Genomic DNA, 15,076 nt, shown 5'->3' with positions numbered 1-15,076 from the left:
CGATCCAAGCACTGGACGAACTGCCCGCAGCGCCTGTGTGTGCTCCTAAGAGAGAAAGCATTCTCTCTCGATTCTGAGCATAAGGGGCGCTGGGTCCCACCCTGACTCAGACCCTCCCCGAGTGGGCTCTTCCTTTACCCTCCCTCCCCACACCCCAGCCCAGGGCCCAGAGAGCCTCCCAGGTGAGTGGAAGGTTTGCAGGGACTGGCCTGGAAGGCTGTGCCCCCACACCCATCGAGACAGGGCAGGAGAGCCATGATCCTCAGGGACCTGGGCTGATTTACTCAGAAACTCCTGAGCACGAAGGCCCTCACGTGGGAAGGAGACCCCTCAGTGGCCACCCAGGCCCACAAACAAAATAGTCCCCAGTTCACAAAAAGCACGAGGGCAGATTCCAAAGGCTAGAACCACTTGTTTGGGTGGGAGGCCGGCCTTGTTCTACCTGACCCCCCTCCCTACCAGGCAGGGGCTCCGCTGTACAGGGAGCCCCTCCGTGGGCCCTGTTTGCCCCTCCCCACCCCGGTGCCCGATGAGGAGGCCAGGGCCTCTGCACCAGCCACAAGTGTCCGGGTGGGTCCGGTGGGCAGACGGACAGCACAAGCACACGGGCCGCCCCTGGGCACACGCTCCTCCTCCTACAGCCATGCGGAGAAGGGGGAGCGGACCCCACTTCTCCTTTCCGACATCTTGGGGGGCCTTGATGCACAAAACAGTAACCCTAGAGAAGGTAGTGTTTTGAAATTACATTTTAAGAGAAAGTCAAAAAAAAAATTTAAGTGTTTATTTAGACAATCTCCACACCCAACATGGGGGTCAAACTCACAACCCCGAGATTAAGACTTGCATGCTCTTCTGAGCCAGCCAGAGGCCCCTAAAATTTTTTTGGAAAAGACAAAGGCCGTTTACTTTTCCTGACCCTAGGTGGATGTATTCCTACAGCACACAGGCTGTCTGTCCCCGCCCCTCCAAGACCCTGCGGGCCCAACCCTGGCTCCGCATTGCAGCAGGCGTGGTCCGCCCCAGCCTCGCACCCCAGGGCCAGCGCAGTCATATGACCTGTGAGACACATCACGTTATGCAGCTGTCCTCTGACCCTTGAGGGTCCCACAAAAGTTGGACATGAGGGCTCTGGCGGGTTGAACAGTGCCCCCCAAATAACATGTGCCCCAAACCCGTAAATGGGGCCTCACTTGGAAATCGGGTCCTTGCTGAGGGTTAAGCTGAGGGTTTCGAGATGAGATCATGCTGGGAGGTAGGTTGGGCCCTGAATCCAGTGACAAGTCTCAGGAGAAGACACACAGACAGGGTCCATGTGCTGATGAGGCAGATGCTGGGGAGATGCTGTCTTGTGCCCAGGGCTCCCCAGGGCCACCAGGAGCTGGGCCTGCTGACACCTTGGCCTCAGACTTCTGGCCTCAAGAACTGAGAGCGTGGGGACGCCTGCGGGGCTCAGTCGGTTGAGCGACTGTGGGAAACAGAACACCACAAATAACCACAGGGGCATATTTGTTCAGGCTCCAAGATCTCTGAGAAAGCTGGAGATCATAGGGTTAAAAATAAGGCGAAAGGAATGGAGCGAAATGCCCTCGGGAAATGTGGCCTGTTCTCTAGTAGGCAGACAAGGATGTTTTGCTTAAAGGAAGCCAACTGTAAATAACACAGCATGTTCACTCCCCTCTTTGTTTCTCATCCTGCCATAAAGATTCCTATCATATCCTATGTGTCTGCAAGAAAGCCTTTGCACGCAACGGCAACAACGTACATTTGTGCTTTAGCTGAACCACATGTACTTTGTTGGCACGCCTTCCTTACTAACCTTCTACAGTTAATCGTCATGGATCTGTAGCTCTGTAAAAGTATAAAAGATGTACAATAAACCTCGGGGCCTCGGGCGGTTGGCTCGGGGTCCCCTGTGCCTCGCTATACTGTCTTTTTCTCGGCTCTTTCACTGCCCCAGGTCCTTGGCCCAAAGAGGTCGGCAAGCGACCAGCTCTTGATCTCAGCTCAGGTCATGATCTCACAGCTCGTGAGATCGAGCCCCGCGTCGGGCTCCGTGCTCACAGCACGGAGCCTTCTTGGGATTCTCTCTCTCATACACACAATAAATAAACATTTCAAAAAGAAAGAAAGAAAAAAACTAAGAGAATAAACTTGTTGTTCTAAACCCCCCAGTCGTGGTCCTTTGTTGTAGCTGCCTGGATACTAACGTCAGGCGGGTTCCTCAGACGGTGAAACTCTGATGTGCGTCTGCTCCCACCCAAAGATCTGGTGGCCAGCTTTGGGCAAAGGGGGTCCTGGGGACACATCCAGAGCAGAGGCCAAGCTCTGCTCCTGTTCCAGCTCAGGGAGAGGGGTGCCGACACCCAGGCACAGCATCGCGGCTGCTGCCCAGGCTGGCTACGGGGCCCACGGCCTCTCAAGTCCTCAGCTGGCCCTCCGTTTCCCCCACGTGTGTAAACCCCGGCACACGGGAAGCGTGCAGTAAATACTAATGATGATGAAAGAATCTGCAGGTGTGAGAGCAGGTGCACAGAGGAGGTGCACGCAGCACCTGCTCAAGAGCCCCAGGTCTCCAGGGACGGGGCTGCGATTGAGTAAAAGACCCTCGAGGGGCCCTTGTTGTGTGAGGGTGTGGGTGATATCAGAGATCCCCAGTCAGGTTGTCTGAACCAGAAACCGTCGCCCAGGCACGGCACGGGGATGCTGGGACCGATGGTTCGATGCTAGGCCAACCTGGGTGCACTCAGAGTCCGGACCTCTTGAAGCTACCCTGGGGCAGCCAGTTTTATTGAGATGTAGATGCACATGCCATAAAATCTGCCCACTTAAAGGGTGCAGTTCAGTGATTTTTGACATATTACATTAGTAGTTTTCAAATTGTGGTAACATACCCACAACAAAAGTTGCCATAGCAACCCTTTTTACGTGGCATTAGTTACAGTGTTGTGCAAAGATTACCTTGCTTTCCAAAACTTTCTCATCACCTCACCCTGAAGCTTCCTCCGGGCCCCTGGCAACCTCCAATCTACTTAACGTCCCTGTGGAGTTGCCTATTTCACGGGCTTCATAGAAATGGTATCCTACGATAGGTGGCCTTTTGAGTGGCTTCTCTCGCCGAGCATCATGTCACCAGGGCTCATCTACACGGCTTTACAGCTGAGTCCTCGCCCGTCTACCCACTCATCTGCCGATGGACGCGTGGGCTCTTCCACTTTCATCCACCCCCACCCTTTGCTCCGCTTGGTTCGCTCCCACAGACTTGGGTTCCAGGGGAAGGAGGCAGGAAGCCCGCCCTGCAGGGACCCCAGCTCTGCACACCTGTGGGCTGAAGCCCCCCTTCCCGGCGTCGGGAGAACCCTCCCTGTCCCCCCAGCCTCAGCCAGGGCCCCTCCCGTGTAAATCCTCTCCACCACTCCTAACGGGCCCTCATTCCTGGCCCCCACCTCAATGCCACTGTTACTCTCACGAGTCTTTTGTAAACCTACTCTGGGGCATTTCGGTGAAACTAAGGTTGGTTGGGGCTCGCCCACTTCTAAGAATCGCTTAGGATTGTTCAGATTTCAGGAACCGTATCTCAGACCTGGGTCAGGTATTGTCGGGACAGGGGACGGGTGGCGCCTGGGGGCCTGGGAGTCTCAGACCTGGGTCAGGTATTGTCAGGACAGGGGACGGGTGGCGCCTAGGGGCCTGGAAGCGGAGCTCCCGTAGCTGCTACGGAAAGCCTGCCCCAGCTGTTGTAGAAGAAAGTCCTGTCTTGGCAGCCAAGAGGAGCAGCTGCAGGGGCCCGAGGATGCTGCCCCCGCCGGTGGACCTTGGGTCCCTGGGCCTCGAGGAAAACGCACAGGCAGGTGTGGGAGTCAGCAGCACTCAAGTCCACACTGGGCTAAGTACTGCAAGGAGACTGGGAGCACAGGCCAGGCTGGGCCCTCAGAAACACGAGATGAACACCGGGACGTGCCAGACTCAACTCCTGCAGGTGTCTGGAAAGCCCCACTAAAAAGGGGTCAGTAGTGGCAATAAAACTGGACTCGACACGATTTATAACGGCCCAGGGCCCGAGCCTGGCCAGCAGCAGTCCCGCGTCGCGCTACCAAACCTTACAGGGAAACGGCGCTTTCCCAAGCTGGTCTCCAAAATGACAGAAGAGGGTGTCGGAGCCCGTGAGAGAAGCTCCGCACGGAGCCGCCGAGTTGTGGGGAGCGCTGCCCGCCCTGTCACTTCCATTTCCCTCGCTCTGCAACAGGAACTGCACGCCCAGGGGGTGGCCAGGCGCCCTTCTGGGGTCTCGAGCGCCTCTGCGACCAAGTATAGCAAGGCCGCTGCCTCTGCAAGCTCCCAGGGCAAGGACTCAGGGCCGCATATCCCGCCGGCAGTGAGCCCTGGGTGAGGGAGGCGACACTGTGGTCCTGGCGGCCCCTCCGCCCGCGCTCAGGAGGCCGGGAAGGTGACACGCTCCCCCGCGGCACGGGCCCCGCCGGCAGGGGGCGCGCGGCCCGGGGGGACGCGGATGCGCATGCGCCAGGCGGGTCGCTTTCCGGCAGCGTGGCGGAACAGTCCCGCAGTTTCGCGCCGCTTGGCGACGTCGGCGCCCCGCGTCCAGCCGCAGTACGGCCGCCATGGCGTCGCCCTTCAGCGGGGTGCTGCAGCTGACAGACCTGGATGATTTCATCGGACCGTCTCAGGTGGGGCGGCCCGGGTGGGTGGCGGCCGTGCCTGGCGGGGGGTGGGGGGGGGACTCCCCTCCGCTCGGTTTCTTTCCCTGAAAAACGAGATCGGAACCCAGACTCCCCGCCCGCGTCCCCCCGGGCCTCTGGCGCTCGGGCTAGCTTCCTACCGATGGGGACCCGAGGCCAGGGATGGAGGCGCCCCGAGCCGGGTTCCTGTGCCGCGAGGCGAGGCGAGGCCAGGTCACCAGCCCGCAGCGCCCAATAGGACAAGTCGTTTCGGGTCATCACGCTGTCCTCGGCGCGACCGGGGGACGGGAGTGCCGAGTGGGCAGCAGGAAGCGGGAGGGAGCCGGGCAGTGGCGGCTCAGGACCGAGGCCGGACGAACCTGTCCGCTTACTCTGGTAGACGGCGGGGAATGATCCCATCTCAGTTTGGAAGGCAGGGGAGTAGGTCCCTTGGAATCACCTACCGTGACTGGGGCGGGGGGCGGTGGTCGTTCTAGGTGCTGGTTTGGGGAGGAAGACAGAGCTTGCCCCTAAAGGGTACAGGTCAGGTACACTTGAAAGCGGGAGGCGGCCTTCTCTGGTGTAGCTGCCTATCAACTGCACTGGCTGGGCAGGACACACAGGGCTGGGAGGAGGAGGGCATGGGGCTGGTCACAGCTCCGAGGTCAGGGATGAGCTTGGACAGGGCCCCCCCCACCAGGGCTTTCTGGGGCTGATCATCTCTGGGAAGGGAATGGCCAGAGAGACTCTTGTAGTGACAGTGAGAAAGGGCAAGAACTCGAAAGTTGAAGAGAAAAAGAACATTTCACTGGGCAAGGCGGGGACTCCAAGTATTCCTGGAGCGATGCAGAAATGGTGATTCCTGGGCGTCCTCTTGGTAGCCAGGGTAACACTGGCTCTCCATGTGTGGCCACGCCTTCGGTTTGTGCTGAACGGAGTAAAGGTCGGGGCTGGTGGTGCCCACAGGTGCCTTAGTGTGTAGGCCCAGCTAAGGCCGCCTTCCCCTGACTGAGCTGCAGAGTAGGCCTCAGTGCTGGCAGGGGTTAGAACGTGTGCCCCTGTGCAAGCAGGGTGACAGCTGTATTGCCATGACTGCTGCTGTGTCAGGAAGAGAGTCGGGCAGCACCCCTGTCCCATGTGGTGGTCCCCTCCTCTTCGGTAACCTCCACACACTCGGGCCCCCACTTGGGGTCTCTTCCTGGTACAGGATTGCATCAAGCCCATGAAGGTGGATAAGAGATCGGGAAGCGGCGTGGCCAAGATCCACATCGAAGACGATGGCAGTTACTTCCAGGTCACTCAGGTAAGTTCCAGCCCAGATGACCAAACACCTGTTTTTGCTGCTCCGTCCAGTCACAGGTACGGAGATCATGGGACCTTTCGCTGTCATCAGAGTGGTCAGATTCACTGTCGTCACGGCTGGGAGGGCAGAGATGGTGCCTGGGGTGGCGGTGGAGGGGCACAGAGGCAGAACATGGAGCTGCGGGGGGGGGGCTCTTTTTGCAGATGGTGGTTCCTGTCTTCCCTTCCCTCTCCTCCACCGCCACCGCGAGTTCGAATTCTGTAAGATTTTCCAGTTAAGGACCCCCTGGGCGGCTCAGTTGGTTAAGCGTCTGACACTCTCTTTTTATTTTTTTATGTTTATTTTTGAGAGAGAGAGCGAACTTGGGAAGGGGAGGGACAGAGAGAGAAGGAGACACAGAATCTGAAGCAACCTCCAGGCTCTTAACTGTCAGCACGGAGCCTGATGCGGGGCTTGAACCCACAAACCGTGAGGTCCTGACCTGAGCCAAAGTTGGACACTTCACAGACTGAGCCACCCAGGCGCCCCAACCAATATTTAATTTTTAAAAATTCAGTGGCACACAAAGCCAGCCTCCTACCACATTGGTTGTCGGTGTTGTGAGCCAGAGAATAAAGGCTTCCTTCAGGTTCCATTATGCTGAGTGCTCGTGTCCTTGCGTAGAGACCCTCTGAGTCCCGAGTGCTTGTGCTTTCCAGGATGGAGGGACCCGGAAGCTGGAGAAGGCCAAGATCTCGCTGGATGACTGCCTGGCATGCAGTGGCTGTGTCACCTCGGCAGAGACTGTGCTCATCACTCAGCAAAGCCACGAGGAGCTGCGGAAGGTTATAGATGCCAATAAGGTAAGTGGTGGGCGTCTTTGAGACTTTTTTAACCTGACGTCGCCCCAGTGTGCTTTGCTCTTGCTGCCAAGGGCAGCCCATCTGGTGCCTCCTGCCTCTTGTAGGTCTCGTCAGCAGGATGCCCGTGAATTGCTGGTCAGGATTTCACACCGGGGTGTGGGGCCCTGCGTGTACGTGGAAGCGACACGCCCTGCCGGAGGCAGCACGCACTCCCCCAGCGCTGGCCCCCTGGGAGTCTGTAAAACACAGCAAGTGAGCATGTGTCCTCTGCTTTGCAGACGGCGGCCCCCGGTCAGCAGAGGCTGGTTGTCGTGTCCGTCTCGCCCCAGTCCAGGGCATCGCTGGCCGCACAGTTCGGGCTGAACCCTACAGACACTGCCAGGAAGCTGACTGCATTCTTTAAGAAAATCGGTAGGCAGCAGACCTCGCGTGCGTGCTGAGCTCAGCGTGTGCGGGGTCCAGCGAGGGGCTCCCCCGGCCTCTGACTCACTGAACTCAAACGCACCAGAAACTGTTCTGAGTTGACTTCAGTATGAAGTTTGGGTTTGACAAATGAGAGCTGAGCCTTTTAAGAGGCAGCCATCTGAATCGTGGCTGTCCTCCTCCAGTCTGGAATTCCTGGAATTCTCTGGAATTTGCTCCCCCTTGTATTGTTTTTAAACTATCACCCTCGAGGCCCGTTTCCCTGGTCCCCTGTCACGCTCTGGCTCCCAAAGACTTTGGTCGATCTCTGTGAGCCAGGAGCGGCCCTGGGAGGACATGGGGCGGGCACAAGAGGTGTGGCCTGGCCCGGACAGCCGCTGTGCAGACAGCTGAAGCGCCCCTGGAAAGTGGCGTCCCCGCTCCCAGGGGCGTGATCGGGGCCTTGCGATGTAGCCACGCTTCGTGGCGGTGAGGCGGGTGCTTGTGTTGCAGGGGTGCACTACGTGTTCGATACCTCCTTCTCGAGGAACTTCAGTCTCCTTGAGAGCCAGCGAGAGTTTGTGCAGAGATTCCGAGGACAGGCCGACTCCCAGCAGGCCTTGCCTGTGCTTGCGTCCGCCTGCCCAGGTGTGTTCACGCTGTGGGACACGGGGGACGGGAACGCTGGGTGGGGCCACACGAGGCTTCTGCCACAATGGCCGCCTCGGCAGAAGGAGCTGCCCTGAGAGCCACCTGGGGTCACCGAGTTCCCCAAGACTGTGATCTCACAGATGCTGGAAGCACACGGCAGTGACAGCAGAGTAGGGACATTCTTTAACGGGACCAAAACTCCCCGTACAAGCCGGTGCACCCCAGAAGGTCATGCCACTCCCTGCCCAGCTGCTCAGACACCCCGTTTGTTCCCCGTGTCGGCCTCAGGCTGGATCTGCTACGCGGAGAAGACGCACGGAAGCTTCCTCATCCCCTACCTCAGCACTGTTCGGTCCCCACAGCAGGTCATGGGCTCCCTGGTCAAGGACTTCTTTGCCCAGCAGCAGGTAACAAGAATATCCCAGCTGTGAACGATTCACTGCCATTGTTCTCAAAGATGAGCCAAGACCTCCAATGTCCACATGGCCACACGAGGCATCTCGGTCCCATCCTGGCCGCTGGCCGGCTGTGTCCCAGGCCGCGCCTGTGATGTCACCCCCCACCTTATCCTGCGGGCTCCTTTACTATCAGGTCAGGCAGCGACTTCACATTTCCACATTTCCCTGCAGCATTTGACCCCGGACAGGATCTACCACGTGACGGTCATGCCCTGCTATGACAAAAAGCTGGAAGCTTCCAGACCAGACTTTTTCAGCCAGGACTACCAGACTCGTGATGTGGATTGTGTTGTCACCACAGGTGTGGGTCCCACGTAGTGGTATTGCCCGGGTCCTGCCCGCAGCCTCTGGCTGGAGCTGCCAGCCCCTATGCATGAGGCAGCCGGTGGCCCTCCCCTGGGTGCCAGATCAGACCTCACAGCTGTTCCATTGTCTTGGGGGACGTGTGGCCAAAGGGCCGGGTGTTTGCTCTAAAACGGTCTGCGTGAAGAGGCGGGTGGGGATTCTCGTCCTGCACTCTGACTCACATGGGCCAGTCACCCCATTTTTGAATTGAGCAGCCTCACAGTCTCCCAAGTGCTTAAAATACAGAAAAGAAAATGCTCAGGAACCCAGACAGTGGGGTGGGGAGGGGGCCCCCCTGCATGAACACAGGCCCCTCTCCACCTCATGGGGAGCCACGACCACACTGCGGCGGGTCCGGGGATGGGTATGTCCACCCCCCGCCACGCTGCTGGGAGGGTGGAGGGTGGGCTGCGGGTCTGGGGAGCTGGCTGGCTCTTCTGAGGGTCCTCAGATGTGGAGTCCTTCCTCGCCTCAGTGGCCAGGTTGGCCCTCCACCCATAAGCCAGGAGGTGGACATCCGGGTCTCTGGAGCTAAGGTACAGGTTGCCGGGGATGCAGATGACGCGGGTTTCCTCAGCGTTCTGTTTTGATTGAGATCTCAGCTGAAGCGCCCCTGTGCTGGGGTCTTATCGTAGGAGAAGTCTTCAAGCTGCTGGAAGAAGAAGGGGTCTCACTCTCGGAACTGGAGCCAGCCCCCCTGGACAGTCTGTAAGTCACCACCCACTGCAGCAGAGGGGAGAACGTGAATCCAGCGTCGGGGAGCTCGACGTGTGGGTTGGGGGGTTGCAGGCGCGCTGGCAAGCAGCAGCAGTGAGGGCGTGGGGGTAGACGGTCCCCAGATGGACCTCAGCTCTGCGTCCCCTCCCTTCCTCTTCTCCACCGTGACTTCCTCCTAGCCGGGTCCGCGTCCGCCCTGTCGCCGGTCTCAGTGCACACAGAGGTGGTCAAGTTCATGACCTGGCCAACGGACAGTGCACTGATGGTCATCAGAGCTGTCCCAAACTTGACACACGTCTGAGCTCCCCAAATAGGTGACTCAACAGAGGAACGATTTCTCCCACCTGAGCTTCCTCTTGACACGCAGACAAAGGCCCTGGGGGTTCTGGACTCCTCTCCCATCTAGCAAGCAGCTCCCTCACATGGGAGTGACAAAAGGTCACCCGAAAGCTCCCGCTGCCACCGAGGCCATGCTCTGCTCCCCAGGTGCAGCAGTGTGTCTGCCCAGGAGCCCAGCAGCCATCGGGGCGGGGGCTCAGGGGGCTACCTGGAGCACGTGTTTCAGCACGCAGCCCGGGAGCTCTTTGGAATCCACGTGGACGAGATCACCTACAGACCCCTGAGGTCAGTGGGAAGGGCTGGAGCACGGGGACAGGGCAGCAGGCTGGGGTGGGGGAAGACCCAGGGCACCAGCCCTCCTCTCCCGCTCACGTGAACCGGCCTCCCCACCCAGCGGTCCGCGTCCCTGCCCACACCCCAGGGGGTGAGAGCCCCAAGGCCACGGTGGCGCGCCTGGCACAGGGTGTGTCCCGACACGATGCTCCCTTCCACGGAGGGAGGGCCGGGGGCTTTGTGCGACCTCGCCACGCCTCACGGCCATTCTTGGGAGGGAGGATCGGGACACTGAGGCCCCCTGCCTAACGGCGGAAGCGAGCTCTCTACCCTGTCCTCGCATCCCTGTCCTCCACGTCCTCCACCGAGGAGCCGGTTAGGTGGCAGACGTGCCTGCAGGGGCAGGTACCGAGGGAGCCTGGCCTGTGCTCCCCCCAGGAACAAGGACTTCCAGGAGGTGACCCTGGAGAAGGAGGGCCAAATCGTGCTGCACTTTGCCGCGGCCTATGGCTTCCGCAACATCCAGAACCTGGTGCAGAAGCTCAAGCGAGGGCGCTGCCCGTACCATTATGTGGAGGTCATGGCCTGCCCCGCAGGTAGCTGGGGTGGGGCCCGCTTCTCCCAGAGGGCACGGGGGCCCTTTCCAGGACCAGGGCTGTGGGCAGTGTCTCACCAGGGCAGGAGGGGTGGAGGCGGAGCCCGGGGGTCAGGAGGCTCAGGAGGGCCGGTGTTGGGAGGGGGTCGTGCTGTGCTTCCCAACCCCCCTCCCCCACTCCCCGGGATAGGCATCCTCCCTGTCACCGTGCGCTCACCTGTCTTGCTCTGCTACAGGCTGCTTGAACGGCGGAGGCCAGCTCAAGGCCCCCAACACGCCCGGCAAGGAGCTTCTCCAGCGCGTGGAGACGCTGTATAGCATGGTCAGGACAGAGGCGCCGGAGGATGCACCTGGCATCCAGGAACTGTACCGGTGCTGGCTGCAGGGCGAGGGCTCGGAGCGCGCTGGCCGCCTGCTGCACACAAGCTACCACGCGGTGGAGAAGGCCAGCTCCAGCCTCGGCATCAGGTGGTAGGAGGCCTCCGTGCCAGCCTTCTAGGCCCGCCACAGCCCGCACCCGGACTCCCGGGAAGGTCGTGTCCCGAGACCCCGGGGACCACCCCCAAAACGCGGACGTCAGCCGTGGGGATGTGCCGGAGCCCATACAGAAACGAGCCTCAGAACCCCTAGCCAGGACAGGTGTGCTCGTCCTGACTGCCCACTGCAGGAGGTCAGATGGTCCACAAGGTCCCAGAACCTCCCCACAGGCCCAGCTCTGCGAGCAGGGTGCTGGCCACTCCTGCCTTGTGGCCCAAGTGTGTGAGGGTTTCAGCCGGTCCCGTGGGCTGCACAAGGCAGAACAAAAGTAGGCGCCAGGCTCCCACTGAAGCCAGGCTGTGAAGGACAGTGATGGGCTGCGCCTGCCGGGCCGGTCAAACTTGGAGCCCAGTGTGAGGAACCCTACCCGCGCTGGATGGTGTAGAATGCTGGCAGGAGAAGGGCGCCCAGCCTGCGACACCCCCTGCTGGGGTGCAGCACCTGCCCCACCTGGGACTGGGCACTGATGATGCCAGGCATGGCCTCTGGGACCTGACAGCTTGCGTTCTCTGGGCAGAATTCCAGATGGGAAGCAGGCTCTGTGAGAGAGACCGCTGAGACTAGGCACGAAGTCCCTTCTCCACTTACAGGAGTGGGGGAGAGGACAGATCAGGCTGAGTCCACGGGCCTTTCCTTACCAAGTTCCAAGTCTAATAAAGGGATCTCTCTCCCGATGGTTTCTCTCTGAGAGCATCCACCAGCATCAAAAAAGTCTTTCAAAGCTTTATTCAAAGTTCAAAAGCCCCGCGCACCCCACTAGGCTGCTTCCCGAACACCCAGGTCTCAGGGCTCATATGCACCCCAGAGAGGGGCCTCATATGTCCCCTGCCAGGGTGCCTACCCTCCAAAGCCAGACAGCCAGCTGGGTGGGGCCATGGAAGGTTCCAGACGCAACCCTCCTGTGGGCTCAATGTGCCGAGGGTTGAAGGAGAAGAGATGTGCTGCCGGGCCGCACGGTGGGTCCACTTGGGGCTCACTTCTGTTGGGGTGTGCTCAGGGCCCCCACTGCAGTGCCAGGAGAGCCCGGGCCTGTGGCTGCAGGGGCTCAGCCGCCCGCTCGAAGCTTGCCCGCTCCCTGCAGAGTGCCTCCAGGACCTCGGCCGGGGCCGCCTTCCCCGTGAACTTGCACACAGGCTCTTCTCTGCGGGGAGAGGGGGCGCCGTGGGGACTCTCCCTGGGGACACTGCCGGGTGGGTGCTGGCAGAGGACACTTAATGAGCAGCCTCTCCCTGGTGCAAGTCAGCCCAATAACCAGTTCCCTGGCACCTCCTGCAGAGCCCAAGTGGCTGCCGAGTCGGGCTCAAGGCCAGCAGGCCGACCCTCAGGCAGCCTGCTCGGTGGGACAGCCCCTGGAGTGGGCACGGGGCCCCCACAAGAAGGCCTGGGATGCCGACCAGTACTCACGCCACCCTTAGGAAGGGATTGTAGAGGAGCTCCTCGCCCAGGGTGGATGGCACTGTGGGCATGTCGTCCTCATCCCTCTTCTGGAATGACCACAGGCCCTTGTCACAGCCTTGTCTCGAGAGCCCCAGACAACTCCGCTCCACTCAGCCCCGCCCCTTCCTGGGGGCAGGAGCAGAAGAAGGGCTGCCTCGCCCCATCTAGTACTTGAGGGCAGCCACCCTTGGGTCAGTTCTGCCAGCTGGCCAGCCCCTTGTCCGAGGCCACCAATCCCTCCCCTCACCAATAGGAGCCTCAGTCAGCAGGATACTCAAGGCTAAGCCAGGTCTGATCACTCCAGGCCAGTCATGCCTGACTCCCCCTGCAGTGCCCCTCCTCCGTCCCAATCTTCATCCACCCTCCAAACCTCGCCATTCAGAGGAGTGGCCGCACCTTGGCCCATGACAGCTTGGCCCTCACGTGGTCATTGCCGGGCTCCACTTTCTGTGCAAACTCAAGGTTGCCCAGCGTGTGCTCATGGCCACAGAACACCTTCTGGAGAAAGGAGGCACTCAGAGGGTGCACAGTGTTGCCACAGGCAGTGATGGGGGAAGGCGCTCACCGGGGCTGGCCTGGACCCTCCCTGGACCCCAGAACCCCAGGCCTGATCTGCCTGGACTCCTTGGCTAAGGTTCACTCTGTATCTCTGGCACGAGGCAGGTACAAAGTGTGGAGGTTGTGCAGGGAGTCTGGACCCTGCAGGAAGGCAAGGGATGCCGGCTCACCGTCTCCGGGGGCAGCGTACCCAGGGTCTCGACCAAGCTCTGATACATTTGCTGAGCTGTGCTCTCCAGGCGCAAGCCACAGCCACCCACCGACAGCGCATCCCCTGGGGAGGAGAGCAGGTCAGGGAAGGTGGGGCGGGGTCAGAGGGAGGTGGGGCTGGTGGGGTGGGGCGACCAGTACCCGAGAACACCGCCGGCGGATCAGGACAGTCCTCTTCCCATAGGAAGTAGCTCATGTGGCCGGAGGTGTGGCCCGGCGTCAGGAGACAGCGCACATGGATGGCCCCAAACTGCCGCAGAGGGGCAAGCGGCTGGTGACGCGGGAGGGCCCGCGGCGCCATTCCCACCCCCCACCCCGCCCCCGGACCGGTGCTCACCCGCAGCTCCTCGCCGTGCACCAGCCTGCGGGTCAGCGCGCAGATGCGCTCGTCCGCGCCCAGCACAGCCAGCCCCGGCCGCAGCCGCGCCAGCTCCGCGTTACCCCGCGCATGGTCCCTGCGGACGGGGCGGAAGCAGGATCACAGGCGGGTCGGGGTGGGGCAGGGGCGATGCCCTCGCGCCTCGGCCCGCCCCGACCGCGCTCACCAGTGGTGGTGGGTGGTCAGCACAGTGGTCAGTGACACCCCCTCCCGGCCCACGATCTCCAGCAGCTGAAAGGGATGGGAGTTAGGGAGATTCGGCCGGGCCAGGTGGCCGCCCCCCACCCACGCTAGGGCGCCAGGTGTGATGTACACAGACTGCCGGGCAGGCCAGGAGCGGGTAGGGGTAGGGGAGACCCAGCAGACGATATCTGAGCGCCCCGTGCGTACAGAACAGTTAGGCACCAGGGAACGGGGAAAACGGAGGTGACGTGGTCCTAACTTGAGGGCAGACTCCAGATTAGAGAATAGGGGAAAGGCCTGCTCCAACCAGGGTGGTCGGGGCGGTGGGGGGACCCTCGGGGGCCAAGTTGCCTAGGCCCGCAGCGGCGCTCCCCGCCGCCCACAGGTTGCCCTCACCCTCTTGGGGACGGCCACGTCCACGGCCACAGCCTCCCGCGTGTGCTCCTCGATGACCAGGTACATGTAGTTATCCTCGAGCACAGGGATGACCTTGACCTTCATGGTCGCAAAGTCCAGGCACCCCGCGTCTTCTCCTAGAGAGGCCCCCCCCGCTTCTGAGCCCCTTCCCCTGGGAGGGGGCTTCCCTCAAAGCAGGGCTGGGCGAGGGAGGGGTCAGCTCCACACACACTTCAGGGGCCAGAAAGGGAGCCCGCCCCCTGCTCCGTGGACTTCCCGGAGGACCGGCGCGGAAGCCAACGCCCCAAGCTCAGGCGGTCCGGCCAAGTGCGGAGGCCAGCCCCCAGCGACGCCAACGCCGCCACCGCCCGCTGCGCAGGCCCCGCCCCCCGCCGCGGGCCCGGTCCCCGCTCCACGCTCAGGCCACGCCCCTCGCGGCGATAGGACCTCCCCAGCCACGCCCCACTCACTCCGCCTTCCTCTTGAGCCACGCCCTCCGGTGCCGCTCAGCGCTCTGCCTAAGCCCCGCCCCTCGTCAAGGCCCCGCCCCTCTCCAGGCCCGCCCCGCCCCTCGGGCCCCCCTCCCGTCACGGCGCGACACGGGTCCCGAAATGTTCCCCTTACCCGCAAAGGCTGCGCCCCCGACTGCGCGGACCGCTTGAGAGACAGCGGGACAGAGATGGGCCCAGGGCACTATCCACAGGGCCCGAGCGGAGCGCGGCGCTCCGCCTGGCCGCCGCCAACGGCCCGCGCCCCGGCGCAGGGAGCAAGCGTGCGC

At 61.5% G+C, this 15,076-nt stretch overlaps 2 protein-coding genes across 5 annotated transcripts; one reads left to right on the top strand and one right to left on the bottom strand.

Annotated features, from left to right (window-relative positions):
• The first annotated feature begins 4,577 nt into the window (after positions 1-4,577).
• Positions 4,578-11,809, top strand: CIAO3 (cytosolic iron-sulfur assembly component 3). Of its 2 annotated transcripts, XM_030300731.1 has the most exons (12): positions 4,578-4,682; positions 5,881-5,976; positions 6,675-6,818; positions 7,097-7,229; positions 7,734-7,868; positions 8,160-8,278; positions 8,501-8,630; positions 9,310-9,382; positions 9,571-9,705; positions 9,878-10,015; positions 10,442-10,599; positions 10,835-11,809. In XM_030300731.1, the coding sequence occupies exons 1-12, from the start codon at positions 4,617-4,619 to the stop codon at positions 11,071-11,073; spliced, it is 1,566 nt and encodes a 521-aa protein (XP_030156591.1). In that variant the 5' UTR covers positions 4,578-4,616; the 3' UTR covers positions 11,074-11,809. The 2 variants fall into 2 exon arrangements, with proteins under 2 accessions (XP_030156591.1, XP_030156592.1); XM_030300732.1 differs by lacking the exon at positions 9,571-9,705.
• A 35-nt stretch (positions 11,810-11,844) lies between these two features.
• HAGHL (hydroxyacylglutathione hydrolase like) lies at positions 11,845-15,031 on the bottom strand. 3 transcript variants are annotated; one of them, XM_030300734.1, is made up of 9 exons: positions 14,923-15,031; positions 14,299-14,435; positions 13,886-13,950; positions 13,678-13,795; positions 13,482-13,590; positions 13,301-13,404; positions 12,969-13,070; positions 12,540-12,619; positions 11,845-12,276 (listed from the first exon to the last, which is right to left on the bottom strand). In XM_030300734.1, exons 2-9 carry the CDS (start codon positions 14,401-14,403, stop codon positions 12,129-12,131), a joined length of 831 nt encoding a protein of 276 aa, XP_030156594.1. In that variant the 5' UTR covers positions 14,404-14,435; positions 14,923-15,031; the 3' UTR covers positions 11,845-12,128. The 3 variants fall into 3 exon arrangements, with proteins under 3 accessions (XP_030156594.1, XP_030156595.1, XP_030156593.1); XM_030300735.1 differs by lacking the exon at positions 14,923-15,031 and having other exon boundaries at positions 12,969-13,067; positions 14,299-14,624; XM_030300733.1 differs by lacking the exon at positions 14,923-15,031 and having other exon boundaries at positions 14,299-14,622.
• Between the last annotated feature and the right edge of the window lie 45 nt (positions 15,032-15,076).

Source organism: Lynx canadensis, chromosome E3, assembly GCF_007474595.2.
Source record: "Lynx canadensis isolate LIC74 chromosome E3, mLynCan4.pri.v2, whole genome shotgun sequence".
NCBI lineage: Eukaryota > Metazoa > Chordata > Mammalia > Carnivora > Felidae > Lynx > Lynx canadensis.
Note: the sequence above shows the minus strand (reverse complement) of the source record. Positions and strands in the feature narration are given on the sequence as shown.

Excerpts from the sequence above, each read along its gene's own strand:
- CIAO3 (XM_030300731.1), top strand. The coding sequence starts at position 4,617 with ATGGCGTCGCCCTTCAGCGGGGTGCTGCAGCTGACAGACCTGGATGAT. Across the intron at positions 5,977-6,674 it reads GTTACTTCCAGGTCACTCAG|GATGGAGGGACCCGGAAGCT; the intron begins GTAAGTTCCAGC and ends TGTGCTTTCCAG. Across the intron at positions 10,016-10,441 it reads ATCACCTACAGACCCCTGAG|GAACAAGGACTTCCAGGAGG; the intron begins GTCAGTGGGAAG and ends TGCTCCCCCCAG.
- HAGHL (XM_030300734.1), bottom strand. The coding sequence starts at position 14,403 with ATGAAGGTCAAGGTCATCCCTGTGCTCGAGGATAACTACATGTACCTG. Across the intron at positions 13,405-13,481 it reads TCCGCCGGCGGTGTTCTCGG|GGGATGCGCTGTCGGTGGGT; the intron begins GTACTGGTCGCC and ends TCTCCTCCCCAG. Across the intron at positions 12,277-12,539 it reads AATCCCTTCCTAAGGGTGGC|AGAAGAGCCTGTGTGCAAGT; the intron begins GTGAGTACTGGT and ends CTCTCCCCGCAG.